Source organism: Corvus cornix, chromosome 5, assembly GCF_000738735.6.
Source record: "Corvus cornix cornix isolate S_Up_H32 chromosome 5, ASM73873v5, whole genome shotgun sequence".
Taxonomy (NCBI): domain Eukaryota; kingdom Metazoa; phylum Chordata; class Aves; order Passeriformes; family Corvidae; genus Corvus; species Corvus cornix.
Window position 1 is genome coordinate 48138662 of NC_046335.1, and position 18002 is coordinate 48156663.

General features: G+C 39.5%; 1 protein-coding gene across 1 annotated transcript in view; it reads left to right on the plus strand.

Annotated features, from left to right (window-relative positions):
• Positions 1–18002, plus strand: part of KCNQ1 (potassium voltage-gated channel subfamily Q member 1) — a 336181-nt gene that overhangs the window by 68524 nt on the left and 249655 nt on the right. The window contains 4 exon segments of the mRNA XM_039553144.1: positions 11155–11281; positions 13009–13087; positions 14018–14114; positions 14703–14843. Of these exon segments, the coding sequence (XP_039409078.1) occupies positions 11155–11281; positions 13009–13087; positions 14018–14114; positions 14703–14843 (444 nt within the window).

An 18002-nucleotide genomic window follows, 5' to 3' on the forward strand; every position in this document is an offset into this window, starting at 1 on the left:
TGCTAAAAACATGCACTCATGTCATCAGCTTTGCTATGCTAAGTGCAATAGCTTATACGTATTCAAATACCCTGTTATGGGACACAGCTTTACCACACTTTCATATCTAGTAGGTTTCCTTTGGCCATCCACCTGATGAGGAAATGCACATTGTGCACGAGGCAGTCCTTTATGTGCATTTCTAGTGTAATGTAATTGTTACGAATGAAACCCTGAACAAGTACTCATGATTGATAAAGTTAAATGTTAATGTGTTATGTGTTGGGGAAAGGGGAAACACGAGGTTGTCATTAAAGTTGTTTTTAGCAGAGCTTTTTTAGCTTTATGTGCACTATTCATGTGTCAGTGTTTGGTGGTTGTGCATCAGGACTGCCCCTTTTTTTCTTCTTCTCACTTAGTCTTAGAAAATAACTTTGCTTGGTAATTATTTATTTTTCATACTGAGAAAATACTGCTATAAAAGAACATTTTACAGTGGAAAAAACATTATCACCTCTTAGTAATGGTGTGATGTGAAGAACGTCACATATTTCAGTTACCAGTCCCACAGAGTGGTGGTTTGCATTGTGCGTTAGTAAATACTGAGGTTGAGTGTTTTTAAAGCAAGGAGTCACCTTTCTTTAATATAGCTCTAGCTTCACTTCTGTAAGATAACTGCTACAAGTGTGAGTTTTCGCTAGTTCCATTGCTGCTGAACACATCTTTTTGTGTGGGATGAGCATTTTTGATTCCTGTGGGTAATCCTGGCTCTCTGATTTGCCAGTAAGGCCTTTGGTGTCCAGATTAGATTTAAGGTTTTTTGTTGATATCACATCTAACATCTAGTGGGATCTTGAGAGGCTTAAGCAGGGCATACAAAAATCAATTTTTTAAAAGAGAAAGCATTGAAAACTGCAGAGAAGATGTAAAGCATAGGCTAAAACATTGGATGATCTTTTGACATTAAAAAAAATTCCAAACCACAAAGCAAGAAAAGTTTTTAAAATTATTGGCAAAATTCATCTAACTGTGGAATAAGACTGGCATTTCCTTCATCACTTACTGGGAAAAATTCTTTGGAAAATGTGGATTTACAAAGATATGTGTAGTTTAATTACTAATTTAAGCAACAGTAAATCTCAGATCAAAGAGAAGGGCCTGCTAATTCTGCTATTCCTAGAAAAAAATCCGTCGATTATTCACCTGGAAGTGTAGTTCATATAAAGAACAGATATGCCTCAAGTTAGAAAAATGAGTGCAGTAATATGAAGTTCTGCTCTAGTCCTACCAGCTGGATGTTCTGATACGTTAATGCATTTATAGTGCATAACCAATGCTTTGGTTCTTGTAATAATATGTATTTTAAAGTGTAAATGTGTATTTTAAAGTCTGACCTTCCTTGCCCAATGTTCCAGCACAGAAGAAGCTCGTCTATCTTAAACCAGGCTCCTTGTGCCCATTACTTTAGGTTGCTATTGTTTTTAACTCTTCAAGTACTGCTCTGCAGAGGGGATTCTTCTGTTGGGTGACTGTTGCTTGGTATTGTGCAGAGTCTTGAGTTTATTCTTGACATGTCCTAGGCATTGCTTTTACAAGGTCCCTCCTCTTCCAAAGAGTTTTGGGGTACAGTGTTGCTGAATTCTGCCAAGTACCAGCTTGGTGGTTTGCTTGTTTTGCTTGTTATTTCTTTTTTGTTTTGTCTTGTTTCTGGGGGTTTTTTTAATTCATTCCATATAATGCCCATTAGTTTCCTGAGGTATTTGATGTCTTGAAGCTCAGACCAGCTGCTACTGAGAAGGCCATGGCTTTTTAAAGAATTTTTTTCTTCCAGCAATGAATAGTGCACTTGTCCTTTATTTGTAAAGGGAGCAGAGGAAAGGTGATAGTGAGTGGAGTTTCACAGAGCTGCAGTTCTCCTTTAGTAACTTTGAATTCTGGAAAGAGCGGCCTCTGCACCATTTATTTATGTTGGACCCCAAACTGATAGAAACATGAATTCATGTAAAAATATAAGTCTTTGCACATAACGGTAGCTTGGTTAATGGGGTATGCAACTTCAGAGAGATCTGGCTTATATCTTCATTTTGCAAATGTGAGTTTAGTTTGGTCTCTTTGGAACACTATCAAAGCTTTGGAGAGAGTTTGCACAGAGTTGATCATGTGCTTTGGTTGGTATAAATTAAGTTCCCATTTTGGAATGCTCTAATCCTGATGCGCTGAATGATAGCCACGACTGTTTAGTGCTCACCGGTTGGAACGGGCGCAGGAAATTGGCGCCAGGAGGAAGCTACTTGCCTTCAGTATGTGAAATGTATTTGCCACTTAGCTGAAAATGCTGACTTTGTTGCCTTCAGTTACGTTTATTTTGCATGTCAAATAACTCTCCTCTCCTCCTTCACAAATTTTAGAGGCAACTGTAAAATGCTGACTGAATGGGCTGTGTACATATGGCATCTGAGAGGGTTTTTATTAGCTTAAACTAGCACATGTGTTTTCCTGTGAGGAGTATTAAGTGCCTGGACTGCAGGTTTAGTGTGTGACTGTTTTTGCAGCTGTGTGGAAGAGCATGATGTGTATTCCCTGGAGCAGGCCTGGGAGAGAGCTCAAGTATGTTGAGGCAAAAGCAGGTTGTGTTTATGGGGAATGTCAAACAGAAATATGCCACTTGAACCCTTATCAGTACTGAGCCTGATAGTGGTAATTGTGTGATGGTCACCCAGGTGTGCGAAAGGATTTTGTTTCAGAATTTGATCTCTTTATACTGGAACTTTGTCCTGCCGGTCCAGACAAAAATAAAGTTTCCTTTTTTTCCTTTTTTTTTAAACTGGAGGAAGTTGAAACCAATGTTAGTCACTTGAAATTTATTTCTTTTTAAACTCGTATTGAAGAGCATGGTCATTGCTCAGGCCAGAAATCCTACTTTTGGAGGATGAATTTTGAAAACATGCTGCTTCTAGAAAAAGAGGATATCATGAGTCAATGTAGAAATCATGTCCTGCTTTTGGTGACCTCTCACTCTTCTTACTTGTGGAAATTACATCACATCCTGGAAGAAGTCCCATAAAGCCGAAAACCACGTAGAGGAGCAGGAAGGCTAGAGCTGCGAATCCTGAAGCAAGACTATCTAGCACACAGGATCATTCCATAACTCACTTCTTAGAGGGAGGGCTGGGCCTGGGGGAGATGTTTTGCCTACACCAGACAGGTAAGAAGTTAGAACTTCATCAGAAAGAGCTGCTCTTCCACATACTCTGTATCTGCTTTTGCAGGAACAAGTTGTTGGAATAGGCCATAAATAGCTCATGGGATCTAGATGCGGGGGCCCCACAGTGTCACGGTGCATATCCAGCTGTACTTCCATCCACAGTGCTTCTTGTCTGGGAGCATTTGTGTGGGTGGCAAGCAGTGGGTTTTCAAAACCACTGGAACAAAAATATTTTTTTATCAATGCTCCTTCTAATTTCTGTTTTAAAATGTGTTGATGCTTCCTGGATGCTATCACAATATGGCCTCAAACAACAAAAAAAGTACATTATGTCTGAAACCACCAGATTTCAAGTGTTGCTGTTATCATATTTTAAAGCATGTGACCAGAACTTAACTATTACATCTTAAAAATGCCATCTACCCTTATATTCCCTTTTAACTATACAAAGTGGAGCTACTGCAGGTTAAGCTAGGTGGATCATGGCCAAATTCTTCCTTTTGTGTGGCTCTGCTTACAGGTAAGAGTGTGCAATATTTATTTTCTCTCAGAATGTAGTAGTGTTGTAAAGTGATAGTTTAAGGGTATAAAGGAGATATGCTTTGCTGGGAGACACAGTGGCTTTTATTGCCCTGTCATTTGTAGCTGGAAAACAACAGGCATACAGTCTCTTCCTGAGGTCCCTCAATAAATTCCATGTTGGCTGTGGAGCAAAGGCAAGACTTACGAGCTGCTTGGTGCAGGGCATGGTGGGTATGAAGTAGCTTTTTAAAAAAGGAGTGAGAAAGGTTGTTTCATAAAAAGCATGCAACAAGATACTTGACAGAATGAAAATGCTCAGATCAGGGAAAGTAGCCACTGTGTAAATAGTGTTGTTATGACAGTTCTCTGTAACACAGAAATACATACTTGCTTGGCTTACATTGATATATTTTTTTTTAAGTAGTCTGTAGCAGTTCCTTCTACTCGGATTAGCATATTGTATGTAGTAATGAATGAGTTTGCATATTTGTGAACTGTGTGTATGTGTGCCTCATCTAAAGTGTAGGTGAATAGTTCCTTTGAATTCAGTGAGATATAAAATTAAGCATATGCTGCACTGGGTAGAAGCCAGAGCATTTTTCACTTTGAAAGAGAGGGTCCTGAATGAATTCCTTCTAGAGACTCTTATGAAGCCCTGAATAAGAGGTTCAAGAAATAAACAGAAAGGAGTAGGGATTTTTAATCGTTTTTGCATCAGGGTTAGCATATTGACACTTCCCCTCTCTTGCCAAATACTTTGGGTTTGAAGTCTACTACTTGAGCATACTTGTGATGGGGGAGAGCTCCACATTGAAACGAGTGCTGTAAACTAAATGTGCAAGCCCAGCTCCATTCACGCCTGCAAATTCCTGGTGGATATCATCAGCAGCCAAGTTCAAATGCTAAAGACAACTACATTAGGAAGAGACTTGTGCAGGGGTGACAGTGTGGAAAGTTGTTCTAAGACAGCTGTGCTCCGAGACTGTGCCTTCACGTGCAAAGTTACACCTCTGACATCTGAGGCCTTTTGGGGCTGGTGGAAAAAGTTCAACTGCCAGCGTTTGGGTTTGGCTGAAACCTCTAGTGAGAAGAGAGTGAAGGAAATCAGCGAAAGGCTTTTTAAATGCACCTAAGGGAGTTAGGTGGCTGACTCCTATTGAAATTCAATAGGATTTAGTTGCTTGGAGCCTTTGGAAAAATCTCAACCCAAAACTGCAGGCCTGCAGTATTCTTTAATGGTCCCAGTGCTATTGTTCTGTGCTCTCAGCACTGATTAAGGGAAAATAAAAAAGCTTCATCACCATCAACTGTTCTAGCTCTGTTCTAGCTCTAGTAAGCATCCCTTTTTTTCAGAACATGAATACTAATGGAAACATTATTTCATCTTAATTAAAAACATTAATAAGGGAGCTTTAGTGATGTCCAGTAACTTGGGATTAATTATGGGCCTCTGGAGGTAGAAATCTAACACTGATACCACGGTTTTTGTTTTCTGTAGTCTGTTTAATCATTTGGTGCAAAATTTGCTAGATAAAAATTTTTACCAAATGAAACCAGGCTTTTGAAAGAAAGGAACACCAAGGGTTTTGGCTTTAAACATTTAGAAAGAACCATAGCATTATTTGTTTCCCTCTGAAAAGATGTAATTTAGAAGCTCTTTGGAAGTGAGGAGGTTAAGTAGGGGGAAGAAAATCTCCAGTCCTAAATAGCGTTTTTGAGACTTGCTGTTGCTCAGTAAGTGTTTATATATATGAGAAACCATTTGTCTTTTTATTTTTGATCTGTACTTCATCAAGTTGGGATTTTTACTTTATTGAGTCTTTGTGTGCTTGCCTAGGCCATCTGATTTTGCTGTTCTATGTATCTTAGAAAGCACAGTACAGCTTTCAGAAAAAATCCTGCCTTTTTCAATAGAACAAAGAGGGGCCTCTCTATACAAAGTGGGTGAGATTAGAAGCAACAGTTGCCTTTGCTGCTGTTGATTTGCATACCCTGCTCAGGCTATACAGAAGTGCTGTCTGAACCATTTTGCAAGCCCTGATGTGTCAGGTGAACAGTGTGCTGAGAAGTGGACTCCAGCTCTCTCTGAATTACTGTGTAGCCTTGTAGTGTTCAGGTTTTGTGTGCTGCCCTTCTGTCAGTGTAAATGCAACCCATTGCCACAAAGACGATCAGAGGGCTGGAGCACCTCTCCTCTAAAGACAGAGTGCCGGGATTGTTCGGCCTGGAGAAGGGAAGGCTCTGGGAAGACCTTACAGCACCTTCCAGTACCTAAAGGGGGCCACAAGAAGGCTGGAGAGGCCTTTATACAAGGGAACAGGACAGGGGGAATGGCTTCAAACTGAAAGGGGCAAGTTTAGATCAGATATTAGGAATAAATTCTTTACTGTGAGGGTGGTGAGGCACTGGAACAGTTTGCCCAGAGAAGGGGATTCCCCATCCCTGCAAGTTCAAGGGCAGGTTGGATGGGGCTTTGAGTAATCAGATCTAGTGGAAAGGGGGGTTGGAGCTAGGTGATCTTTAAGGTTCGTGCCAATTCAAACTGTTCCGTGAGTCTGTGATTGCTCTATATGAGACATATTCCTGCTGGTTCTGACCTTTGAGGAGTAGAGAGATGCTGTATCCCTGCTCATGAAGATGCTTAGCCTGTTTGTTTCCTAATCCAGCTACACAGCCCTTGACTGATGGCAAGTGTCCTATTTGTCACTTTAGCATCAGCAGATCTCTTGTCCTCTCTCTTGGCTCCTTCAGAGACCTGCTTGTCATGACTTCTGAAGAAAGCTTATGGCTGTGTCCTCACTCCACTACTGCTGCCTTAGACTGTGAGGAGGTTACTGTTCCCATTTACTGCTCTGTAGCAGAAATATTCCATTGCCTTGGCTAAAAAATAGGTTTCAGTGGAAGTACTGCCACAGGAATCCTACAACTGAAGTAATGGTGGTTGGCATGCAATCCCTATATAAGATACGTGAGAAATTATTTCATTGTTTAAAGAAATCCACGGGAATTTTATCATCCTTGAAGCCAGATTTGATGGAATTGTGGGAATAATGTGATTTCTCCCTCCGAAGAGGGTAATGTAATAAAGCTTGTGATATGGCAGACATGGGTAGGAGTTGTATTCCCAGTAAAATGTTGAGATGGGAGGAAATTCTTCAGTACAAGAGGTTTGTGTTTATGTGTCTTAAGGCTTTCCCCTTCACCAGTGCCTCTTGTCTTCCTGTGCCTGTCATCTCTCCTTCCTCTTAGGGCAGACACCTCTGTGGGAGATGAAATAAGCTGTATGTGGTCTTCTGTTTTGGGTCTTCTATAGCCAATCAGAATAACGTAATGGTATGCTTTGCCTTCTTCCTCCTAAAACATGTTTCACCTTTCTTACATTTATGGAGTGCCTTGAAAAAATGTAGAGTCTTAAAGGCATTTTTGTTCATAACAGATTTCAGATGACATCATCTAGCCCTCCCACATCGAATGGTTGCCTGAATGTCTGTGATTCCATGACCAATTACAGTTTTGAGGTCTACAGGCAGAGTCTTAGGCAAAATACTCTCTATAGAGATGTTTTCTCAGCCTCCAGTGACAATTTCTGTATCTGCTAAATAGCTGTTGTTGTGGTGTCATGATCCACTTTTTGTCAGGTTTTTTTGGTTCCCTCCTGCCCCCCAAGCTATTAAGCTAATTGCTTTAAAAACATCTCCTTCAGTTAAGTTTCAGGACCCTGTCATTCATTTTGGAGTTGCTACTGTAGTTTATTTCACAATGCAGATATTGGATGCATCCCATCATAGGACTGCTGTAGCTCTTTCTATCCAGTGGGGATTGAGTAGTAAAGGAAGGGCTTTTCAAGATGCATTTATTAGCAAAATACCCTGGGAACTCTGGAGGTATGGACTGTAATATAGCATGGGTATTTTTTCAGGCAACTGTGTTTTTATTGATCCTGCCTAAGTTCCTTCATCAGGTGGTGAGAGCTGTACTGTAGCCAGGTGATTAAGTTATGCCATATCTTACTTTGGCTATGGTGGGATTATGTGGCTGAGAAGGCATGAAAATGGCACTATGCATATACCTGAGCTGAGCAGGAAGGATGGAAGAAGTGAGGGTACCAGCTAGAAATCGATAATTAAAGGGAAAACAGGTATTTTCTCTTGAGTAAGACAGCCCCTTTATGGCCGTAGTATGAATGTACATGACTGTCCCATCTTAGAGGGCTCTTTATACCATAAAAGTTTTTAATCTCACTGTTGTATTTCTGTTTTCACCTTGTAGAAAGGAGACTGCTATTAAGTTACATTGGGTTGAATGCGTCCTTGCACCGTGTAGTTCTTGTATGTATGCAATTTAACCAAGAAAACTCCACCACTGAGCTTTAATTCCCATGCTCACTCGTGTTTTTCAGGCAGTTATTTTCTTCTTAACACATAAATTTCATGTTAAGCTGTTAATCAGGAAAATACAGGGAATGTTTTAGTAGCTCAGGAAAGCATAATTTTCTAATGTACTTTTTTTTTTATTGTCTACAAGTTTCGGGCCACTAATATAAGAGTATACAGACAGAAATTCATCAGCCTCCCCCACCCCCCAGGAGACTGCTTATTAGATTTATGCAACACAAGATATTAAAAACACTTTTGTCTGTCACACAGCCACGGGCAGGGGAGGGGGAATTTGCCAGTTGCTAATGGATACCTGGCGTTTGTGTGTATGACCATGAAGAACAGCTTGTGCACTTTCACCCCCGATGTTCCCTGAATAACTTGGGTCTCATTTAGGTCAATAAGCCTTTATCAAAACGTCAGGAGTGAAAAATGTGTCTTGGTGTAAGCCGACTGGTCGTTCCCTCCAGTCGCCGGAGTCTATAGGACAATCAGTGTTCTCTGAGCTTGTCTGCATGTCACGCAAAGAGCTGGGTGACAGTAACCATTGACTGCGTGTCTGTCGCATTGTCTGTGGGACAGCCCCCATTTGCATACTTGCCGGTGTGCCTGTTAGCCAATGAACCATGGAGGGGCTTTAGGAAACATACGCACAGCAGCTCCCATGCAAATTTCCTGCGTGGAGAACACTCGCTCCTTTAAAGCACAATCCAGGCTTTCTCTTCCTACCTTCCTGCTGTAAAACTGGAACTGTGATCCCGGCAGGGCCACGAAGCCTGGTCACAAGTGCTGTTTGTGGTTCCATTGTGCTAAAACATTAACTTCTTCTCTGGGTTTTTCTTTGCTTACCAAGGTAATTTTTTTTTCCTTCTTCTTTTGCTTTTAGTAATTGCTTTTGGGGGTATCTGAACAGTATTATCTGTGCTGTCACATACAATGTGAAACCATGCATCCCTTCCTCAGATGAGCTGTTTTGAATGAAGGATAGTTTTTCCTCTCTGTATGGTTGGAATTGTCTTTTGTTAAGGGAATTTCCTCCGTGGTAGTGATGAAGGGAGGCGTACTAGTCCTCTGCAGTTTATTGACCGTGTGTGAAAGGAATACAATCACCTGATCAGAAAAGATTGCCTCTGGTGCTCTATTTTCTTTGAGCAAGAGCACCTCATGTCAAGCAGAGCTCACAATTTTCCCATTCACTATTGGCTCATAAATGACATTAGACTGGACAAAGGGGGAGGTTCATTGCATTTGAAGCTTCTGTCATAAGACACCGTCTTTCCTTAAAACATCTGGTGCAGATGCCATTTCTTTCAATTTATGATGTTCATTACATCTTTATTTTATTGGAAAATATTTTAAAATAGTCCAATTAAAAAAAACGGTGGAGAGTTGTGGTGGGTGCTTTCAAAAGGAAGTTGTAAAAGAGATTCATGGCTGGGTTGAAGAGTCTGAGCTTTGTTTATTACAACCAATGCTCTAAATAGTTTCATATTATCTTAAAAATCTGCCTTGAATACAAGTGACTATAAACAATTGTGATAGCTGTTCTACTGCATCTGACATCTAGCATAGGTTATGAGATGTCAAAATTAAGGGAAAGAGTCCTGGCTCATGTTCTACCAGCTTTTCTAGAAGTGTCACAGAGTTGAACTTCAACACTTTCGTGCCCTGAGATGAACAGGTTTTTTATGCCATCAAGATGTTTCAGAGGCGCAAAAATATTACAGTGAAGTCAACTGAAGCCTAACCCTTTCCCCACTATTTTTGCTGAATACAGACATATTATTTTGCTCAGTATGCATGTCCCATGCATTTTTGAAGGTGATAATATGACTCCCGTTCATCTTGCCTGGACTAGGGCTGTGTCCTGGTTATTTCAGTTAATTAAGAATATAATCGTAGGTACTATGTTGAGTCCCATTTGCCAATTTGTTATGCAAAACAGCAGTGAACCCTGTGGACATGTGAGAGGGCTGGATAAAATGTTCAACAGCATGGGTTGTTCTCTGCAGTTGCTCTTTACGTGAAATCACACTTTGAAATAGGGAGCTCGTTCTCTTAATCTGCATTAACCTGTGTAACCGTGACATCTTGAGATTGATTACTTAGCTGTACTCTTACTTTATGCCACGTGTTGTGTGTTTTCAGTGACAAGCCACTCTTACCATTTCAATAAGTAGATTTTGTTGTTGGCTCTGATGGAGAATGTGACCATTTATTAATTGAGTTGCCAATAAGGAAGAATTGCAGCTCCCTGATACTCAAAGAAACTATGCTGGCTATGCCATGCTCATCTGGTCTGTAGAAAACCCAAGGATTATCTGCACACTGATGATGTTCCAAATAGGACCTAACTGTACCAACTGTCCAATCAGCAAGAATATCAGGTGTCTGACATCTGTCACCTTGGAGGCGTTTCTAAAGTCACAGCTTAGTATAGGTGAGTAGTTCATAAGTAGCTTGGTACCAGCAGTGTTGCAGGACTAGATCTCTGTTTCTGCTGAAGTCCTTGAACGCTGACAAGAGGATGGGAAAGGTGTGCTGGAGAACTCACTTTGTCTTCAGTGCACCTGGAGACTGTCATATTGGTGATGGATACTAGAAATCTTTTTTCAATCCATGTCAGCTTAAAGGAAGAATGAAAAAGTGTAAACAAGGGGGAAGTTGAGCTGATCTGGTAAATGGTGTGTGAAGCACACCTCTTCCCAAAATGAACTAAGCTAGCAAAATGCTCATCTTCTAAATACAGACTCTGCTTGTTTTGTTTGGCTCAGTCAGGAAACCTTTTGTTTGAATTAGACCAAATGAATTGCACAGAATGGTTTTCAGTTTTAGTACATGTAGACAAGCCAAACTGCATGTAATCAGAGTATTTCAGTTTGCTCCTAATATTTTCTTTCCCTACTCTTACAGGTTTTTCTATTTTAGGTCAGCTCATTTTTGGTATAGTTGATGTATTTGTCACCGTCCTAATTTTACATTTTATTTATCACATTCTAATACATTCTGAAAAGAGATGAAAGACATACACAGAGTAGAGAATTAACCTCGTTCCCTGTGTGTTTCTTTTAGGAAATTGTATTAGTGGTATTCTTTGGAACAGAGTATGTGGTTCGGCTGTGGTCAGCAGGGTGCCGCAGTAAATACGTTGGAATATGGGGAAGGCTTCGTTTTGCTAGGAAGCCTATTTCAATCATTGGTGAGTATGCAAGCTTGCAAAGTTGATGTAAACAATAAGTAAAACTTGTCCTAAAAGTTTTTAGAAGTTGGACTTCTGCAGCACTTGAAGCCAAGTTAGAGCGAGAGCTCTTGTCATTAACGTGAATGTAGATCTGAATTTCCTTTCAGGAATTCATGGCGCTGTCACTTGAGAACAAATGTAGCTTGGTTTGTTTTTCCAGAAGAGCAGCCTGGGTTTTTTTTCACAAGTGATCATAAGCTTTGCCAGGAGTAAGTCTTGACTGTCCTGTCTCCTGTGACCTGAGGATCCCAGACACTGTACAAGTTCTACAATTATATTTTTTTAAAGACACTGAACAGCTTTTTTTTTTTCTCCCCTCAGCAGCCATTTGAATAGTTTATTATGAGTTTATTTTGCACTCTAATTGAGCTGTGTACTGTGTGGTAGAGTGCAATAGATGCACTGTAGTTGCTTTGTGTTTCAGTCGAATTAAAATATGGTTTTCAGTGATGCATTTGGAGCTGGACACCTGAATTCCCTTGGGATTCAACTGGCTTCCTAAAATGACTTCAGAGTTCTTGGAAATTACATCCAAATATTCCATATATGTCACTAATCACTGTTTTTTTAGGATTCTTGTCATTCATTTAACAGTTTCACCAAAAGAAACATAATCCAAAATCAATCTGTATTTTGTTAGCCAGTATTGAGAGAACTGTGTAAAGACCCTTGCCCTGTACTTAAGTACTTGAAATATAAATGGACTAAATAAACCTGATTTTGGAAGAGGAGTATTGTTATGGAAGAATAGTAACTCTTGTTCTGTGACATAGATTTTCCCACTCCTCAGAAACATTATTGTTGAGTACAGAACACAGGTTTTCATAAACTATCTACAGTTTTGCTGAATGTACATTACAAAATTTTGTACCTGAGTATTTTTACAATTACAAAATAGTTTGGTTTAGCTCCTCTGTGCATCCATCCATATATATATATGTATAAAAAATAGCAACTGTATTTCAGGTGTGACTGCAGCTACAAAAAGACTTTGACTGCATCTTTGCACTCTGGCCATGATCCATTTCTCTCAAGTCCTAGAACACTAAGTGTTCTGAAACATCATCCAAATTAATTCAGTCTGAAAAGCAAAACAAAGTTCCGCTTTCTCAGATATGGATCAAGAACTATTTAATTCTCCAAAATACAGAGTTCCTTTCCAAAATTTACTAGGCCTGAGGCATGTAGATTCAGAGTACAGTTCTGACTGACTTAAACTAAATTAGACTCATACACTAATTCCATTTTTCTCTCCGTTTTAGACCTGGACAGATAAAGTGATAGTAAGTTAATTTTCTTATATATGAAATAAACCTCAAAATCTGTCAATTAAAATCCTGTCTAAGCACAGAAGAGAAAATAAGAATTGGATAAGAGAGAACAGATGGAAACTGCTGAAATTCCTCCTGGGTTATAGCTAATAAGGATTCCAGGCTGCTTGATGGTAACTCCTCATTTGTTTAGACTGTGGCCAGCTTGGACCCACCCCAGTAAAACCATTCCATCACATGATGAAATTTTCTTCACATGCCACAATAGACATCTCTTGATATATAAACAAAACTTTCAATTAGGAGTGACTGTTCAGAATGTTAAAGTAATATTTGTCTTTGGTTCTAGTAGTCTTGCAGAAGTATTGCAAGATGCTGCTAACTAATTTTCTTCAATTGGCTTTTATTTTCCAGATTTAATTGTAGTTGTTGCTTCCATGATAGTTCTTTGTGTGGGCTCTAAAGGTCAAGTCTTTGCAACCTCGGCTATCAGGTAATTATATGCAATAAAAGGAAGTAGTGCTGTCTGAGCAAGGTGGGGTTTCTTCTTTTTTTATTTTAATTTACCTCCTATTTCAACTCTTGCAGGAGAAAATGAGTCACTGTCCAGTGTCATGTAATTGAGCAGATCACCAGTTGTGTGGGTGATCCTATGAAGTGGAGGGGAAATAAAATTTTATTGTAGTGGTTTTTTGGCTAGTGGGGACAGAGAAGCTCATTCTCCTTCCGCCTTTCCGCAACTAGGTGGGTTCTACCCAAGTCCTGGTTTAGTTTCTTAGCTTGGTTTTATAGCAACACTTTGATGCTTCATATCTGATATCTTCAAGCTGCCTTTTCATAAAACGTCTGTGGTTGTGAATTCCTGATGGACTGAATCCACCTTGTGCTCAGGAAGGTCACACTACTTGGTTTTCTTGGATGAATATGTGGCAGTGTCCTTTGCTCTTCACACTGGCTGCAGCCATGCTCTAGGATTGCAGTGACTCCCATAAAAAGAATATTTTAAAATATTATTTGACTGTCTGGTTCAAATTGCCTATGAAATTCCTCAAAAATAAGGAAATCAGATCTTAGTTAGCTGGTTCTGTATTTTGTTTCCCATCCTGGTGAGCAGGTCAAATACGAGTTGATGAACAATTCCTGGAGCATTTACAGTTTGTGTCCAAAATTCCTGAATCCTTTGGTTATCCTTACTAGCCATGTGTACAAAGGTCAGTCCTTCCCTTGGACAATATCCCCAGGCTGTCTTCATAACAAACAAGAAGAAAGATGGGCGAACGGAGTGAAAAGACACAGGCTGCTAAGTCTAACATAAAATACTATGTGTCTCTTAACATGGTCCTTTGGACCAGACTTCCCTTCTCCACCTCTGTTTCTTCTCTTGTGTCTTTAGTCTCTCATTAATTTGAAAATGGTGTTCCAGGGGCATCCGTTTCCTGCAGATTTTACGGATGCTGCATGTGGACCGTCAGGGCGGTACCTGGAGGCTGCTGGGATCAGTGGTGTTCATTCACAGACAGGTGAGTTTGAGCAGTTGGAATGGCACAGCTGATGCCAAAGCCTTTATATTCATAACAGCATGCATGCAGCCATGCTGCTGATGTCACTTACATTTAGTGTGGAGGCAGGTAGTCATTTATTTTAACAAAGAGTGGTTGTTCTGCCTTATATTCGCTGCCACTTTGGCAAATTTTGACTTGTAGTTGGACTTAACAACAGAAAATGAGACTTCTGAAAACTAGTCTGAATATTTCCTAAAATATGTACCTAAATTCCAGGGTTGTTTTTGGATTTGGCACTGTTTGAAAAAGTTACCCAACTACTTTTTGGTGGCCAGAAGGTTAATGAGTCCTGTGTGCAACTGAAGAGGTTGTTTTGACTCAGTGCTGGCATTGTGAGTGCTGGACCAAGCCATCAGCACTATAAATTTTGTCACCAGGGAGCTCAATGGATTTTTGTTGATTTGCACAGCCAACACTCAGTGTCAGTGTGTATTATTTGCTGAAGTTGCATTCTCCTCTTCCAGTTATCCTTAATAACCCATCGGTGTTAGTCAATTTAGGTATCTCAATGAGACCATAATGCCATTATTTTGACTCTCTTTGCAGGAACTGATAACTACACTGTACATTGGATTTTTGGGCCTGATTTTTTCCTCTTATTTTGTGTACCTGGCTGAAAAAGATGCTGTAAATGATTCTGGAGAAACAGAATTTGGCAGCTATGCAGATGCCCTGTGGTGGGGAGTAGTAAGTATAGCAATTTCATATGTTAACACTGTCCAATGTGGAATAAAATTCAAGCAAGCATGGAGTAAGAACAGCATTTTGAAGTGGCTTCTTACTGCTTCAATACACTTTCTGGTTTTGTAATTCTGTGACAGTACAAAAATACTATAAAAGATCAGTAGTTTTATTTGGTGTTTACAGTCTTATGTGATCTAAAGAGAGCAAATTACATATAAAAAAATGTAGAAACACGTGTTCCATTTATTTATCCTGTCTTCCTTACTGGTACAGTGATTACTTCTTGCTACCTTTTTCCATGATAGTGTTCAACTGTCTAAGGTGGTAAGAGTCTTGCTAAATCAGGGCTAAGTTGTTTTGTTTGGTTGGGTTTTTTTTTTGTGGGGGGGTAGTGTTGTGTTTAGGGTTTCTTTGTCCATGTTTTTGTTGGGTTGGGTTTTTTTTCCTTGAAACAGTTAACTATGTTTTGCAATTTGGGCTGTGACAGTAATTCCCAGTTTATTCAGAATGGACTAATTCTGGAGCAAGAAGGATCTCAGACATTTAGGAAATCTGGGCACAAGACTCTTCTAAGGTGGTTATATTGCTTTGGGAGCCACATAGTGTCTTCACACAGCATTTGTCTGTGCTGTGTCAACACACCATCTTGTTTAGAGATTTCTCAGCTTTTCCTAAGGTGCTACCACAACTGTGGTGTAGATGTTATCTTTAGTTCTAGTAAAGTTCTCCCTTCTTTGTATTGCTAGTGACAGTTGTCTCTCTGTTTATTATATGTACTTACTAATGTAGCATCTCTTCTGGGATTGTATTTTTGTAAACATTTTAATTTTGATGCTTCTGCTACTGACTATTCCCTCTTTCATTCTCACATGATAGACAAGTACTAGGTTGGCTGTTTTGTTCTGGCATTTCCCATCTGTAATCGTTCCTGTTTCCTTTTCCTATGGCAGTTCAAAGAAAGGTACTTTTTGGAAGATATTTTTCCTTATCATTAGCATTCAAGCATTTGTACTTTTTATCTGCTTTAATTCTATTAGCTTAATCAAACAAACTGTCATCAGTAAGTGCTGCAGATCTTTGAAATGCATGGGCATCACTGATAACATACTTGCACTTTCAAAATCTGCTGATCTTCTAGAGATTTTTAAATCTAAAGGCATTGTTTTTCTCTTTTTTTTGTTAAAAATAAGACAACTAGTAAGTCTTCTGTTTAAGAATGATAGGACTAACACCTCCATTTCACTAATAAAATACATACACGTATTTAAGAACATTTATTAAGAAATATTTTTAATAAACATCTACCTGTGTGTGCTTATACAGTCTTCTCTTCACAAACTACCACTTGCTGTTTCAGGAAGGAAAGATCTATTGATGAGCAAATCTATTGCAGGTCTGCTGGTGCTGAAATGCATATGTAGCCCTTTTTGAATACAACAGGTTTTGTTTTGTTGTATTGTTTTGCTGCTGTGATCTGCTGCAGAATTCTTTCTTCTTGCTGTCTGCCATGATTAAATACAGGCTTTCTTAGGACCAGAAGACTTACTGTGTAGCACAAGCAAGTGGCTTTCTGTCAAGTAGCTTTTTCAATGCTTTCATGTCATTGTGGCATTTTTATTTTCCACTACAGTGGTCAGATGACTCAGTAATTAACAGTGGCAGATGTAGCTGCATTTAAAAACACATGCTGTCATTGGTGTTGCCATTAAAAATTGAGTATGTGACAGACCAGATTGGCTTACTGAAAATACAGTAAAACCTCCCATAGAAGCAACAGGATCTGTCAGGATATTGAAATATTCTCCTTTCAGGGAATTATTGTTCAGTTAATAGGCGTGTCAGTTATTTTGTCTTCCTAATTACAATAAACTTATTTAATCAATACATTTAATTATGATGATATTTTTTCTCTGTTATAGCTTCTATTGTGTTACAGCATGCCATATGAAGTGTGGCATTCAATGAACACATAATGTAATTTCTTTATTATTAAAAGCAGAATTAGGTGTCATGTTCTGCTTCTAATACACTCCTACTAGCTGCTAAAAAGCTTTTACAGAACAAAGCTGAGATGGATTCAGGTCCATCCATTTCTGATGTCTTGATAGTATAATATTCTTCATGCTTTCTACTAGGAAAAAGCCCTGTAAAGTTAGGACAGAGAAGTTAGGACAGAGAAGAGGTTAGCCCATAGAAGCTGTGGATGCCCCATCCCTGGCAGTGTTCAAGGCCAGGTTGGATGGGGCTCTGAGCAGCCTGGTCTAGTGGAGGGAGTTCCTGCCCATCTCCAGGGGTTGGAACTAGGTGGTCTTTAAGGTTCCTTCCAACCCAAACCGTTCTATGATTCCATGAATAGCTGTGAGGTCACAAGGATTCTTCCTAATAAAGATCTCAAACTCACACAAAAACCTTCTCAAGTGATAGGTCTCAAAAGTTTCAGTTATGTTTAGCCAGAATTTTCTGAATCACATAAACACCACAAATTCTGGTCAATGAAAACCTGTTTTGAGCTGAACCTGCAGAAGAGGGTAATTCACAGCTCCTGTCTCAGGCACCATCATCAATAAGTGATCTCACTTCTCTGAAAATGTACTTACCTGACATAGCAGAGAATGCTTCAAAAAGTCCTTGGCAGTGTTTTCACACCCCTTTGCTCACTCTCCAGCACTACACTTTTTTGTTATCTCAGTGTATGTGTACACTGCTAAACAAGTTCTTTGGGCAGCGCTAACAGAATATGTAATATAGCTGAAGGAAACCGTATATAAGCTCTGTGTTACCACAGCTAAACTGCATCTGGAGTTGGGTACTTTCATATTGCTGTGCTTTGCTGACTGTATGCTCACCCCTAGGGTGCATAACTTGTAATTAAATGTTCTTCATTGTCATTGTTGTTATTTATAAGTCTATATTGCTTTTCCGTTTTCATATGTAAATTGGCCTCCTGGGCTTTATTTGAATTTCCTTGAGAACTCTGGACTGTCGCTATTTGCCATTAGTTATGGGCTTCTTGAAGAAACCTAAGGTTACCTTATGGCATAATAAAGAAGTTGTCTGTATTATTGCTGGTTTTGAATGCAGTGCAAGTTGTATCAATTCTGCCAGTGGCAGGATATCTGTACGTCTTTCAAAAACAGCTTTAGTGTTAGCAAGTAAAATAAA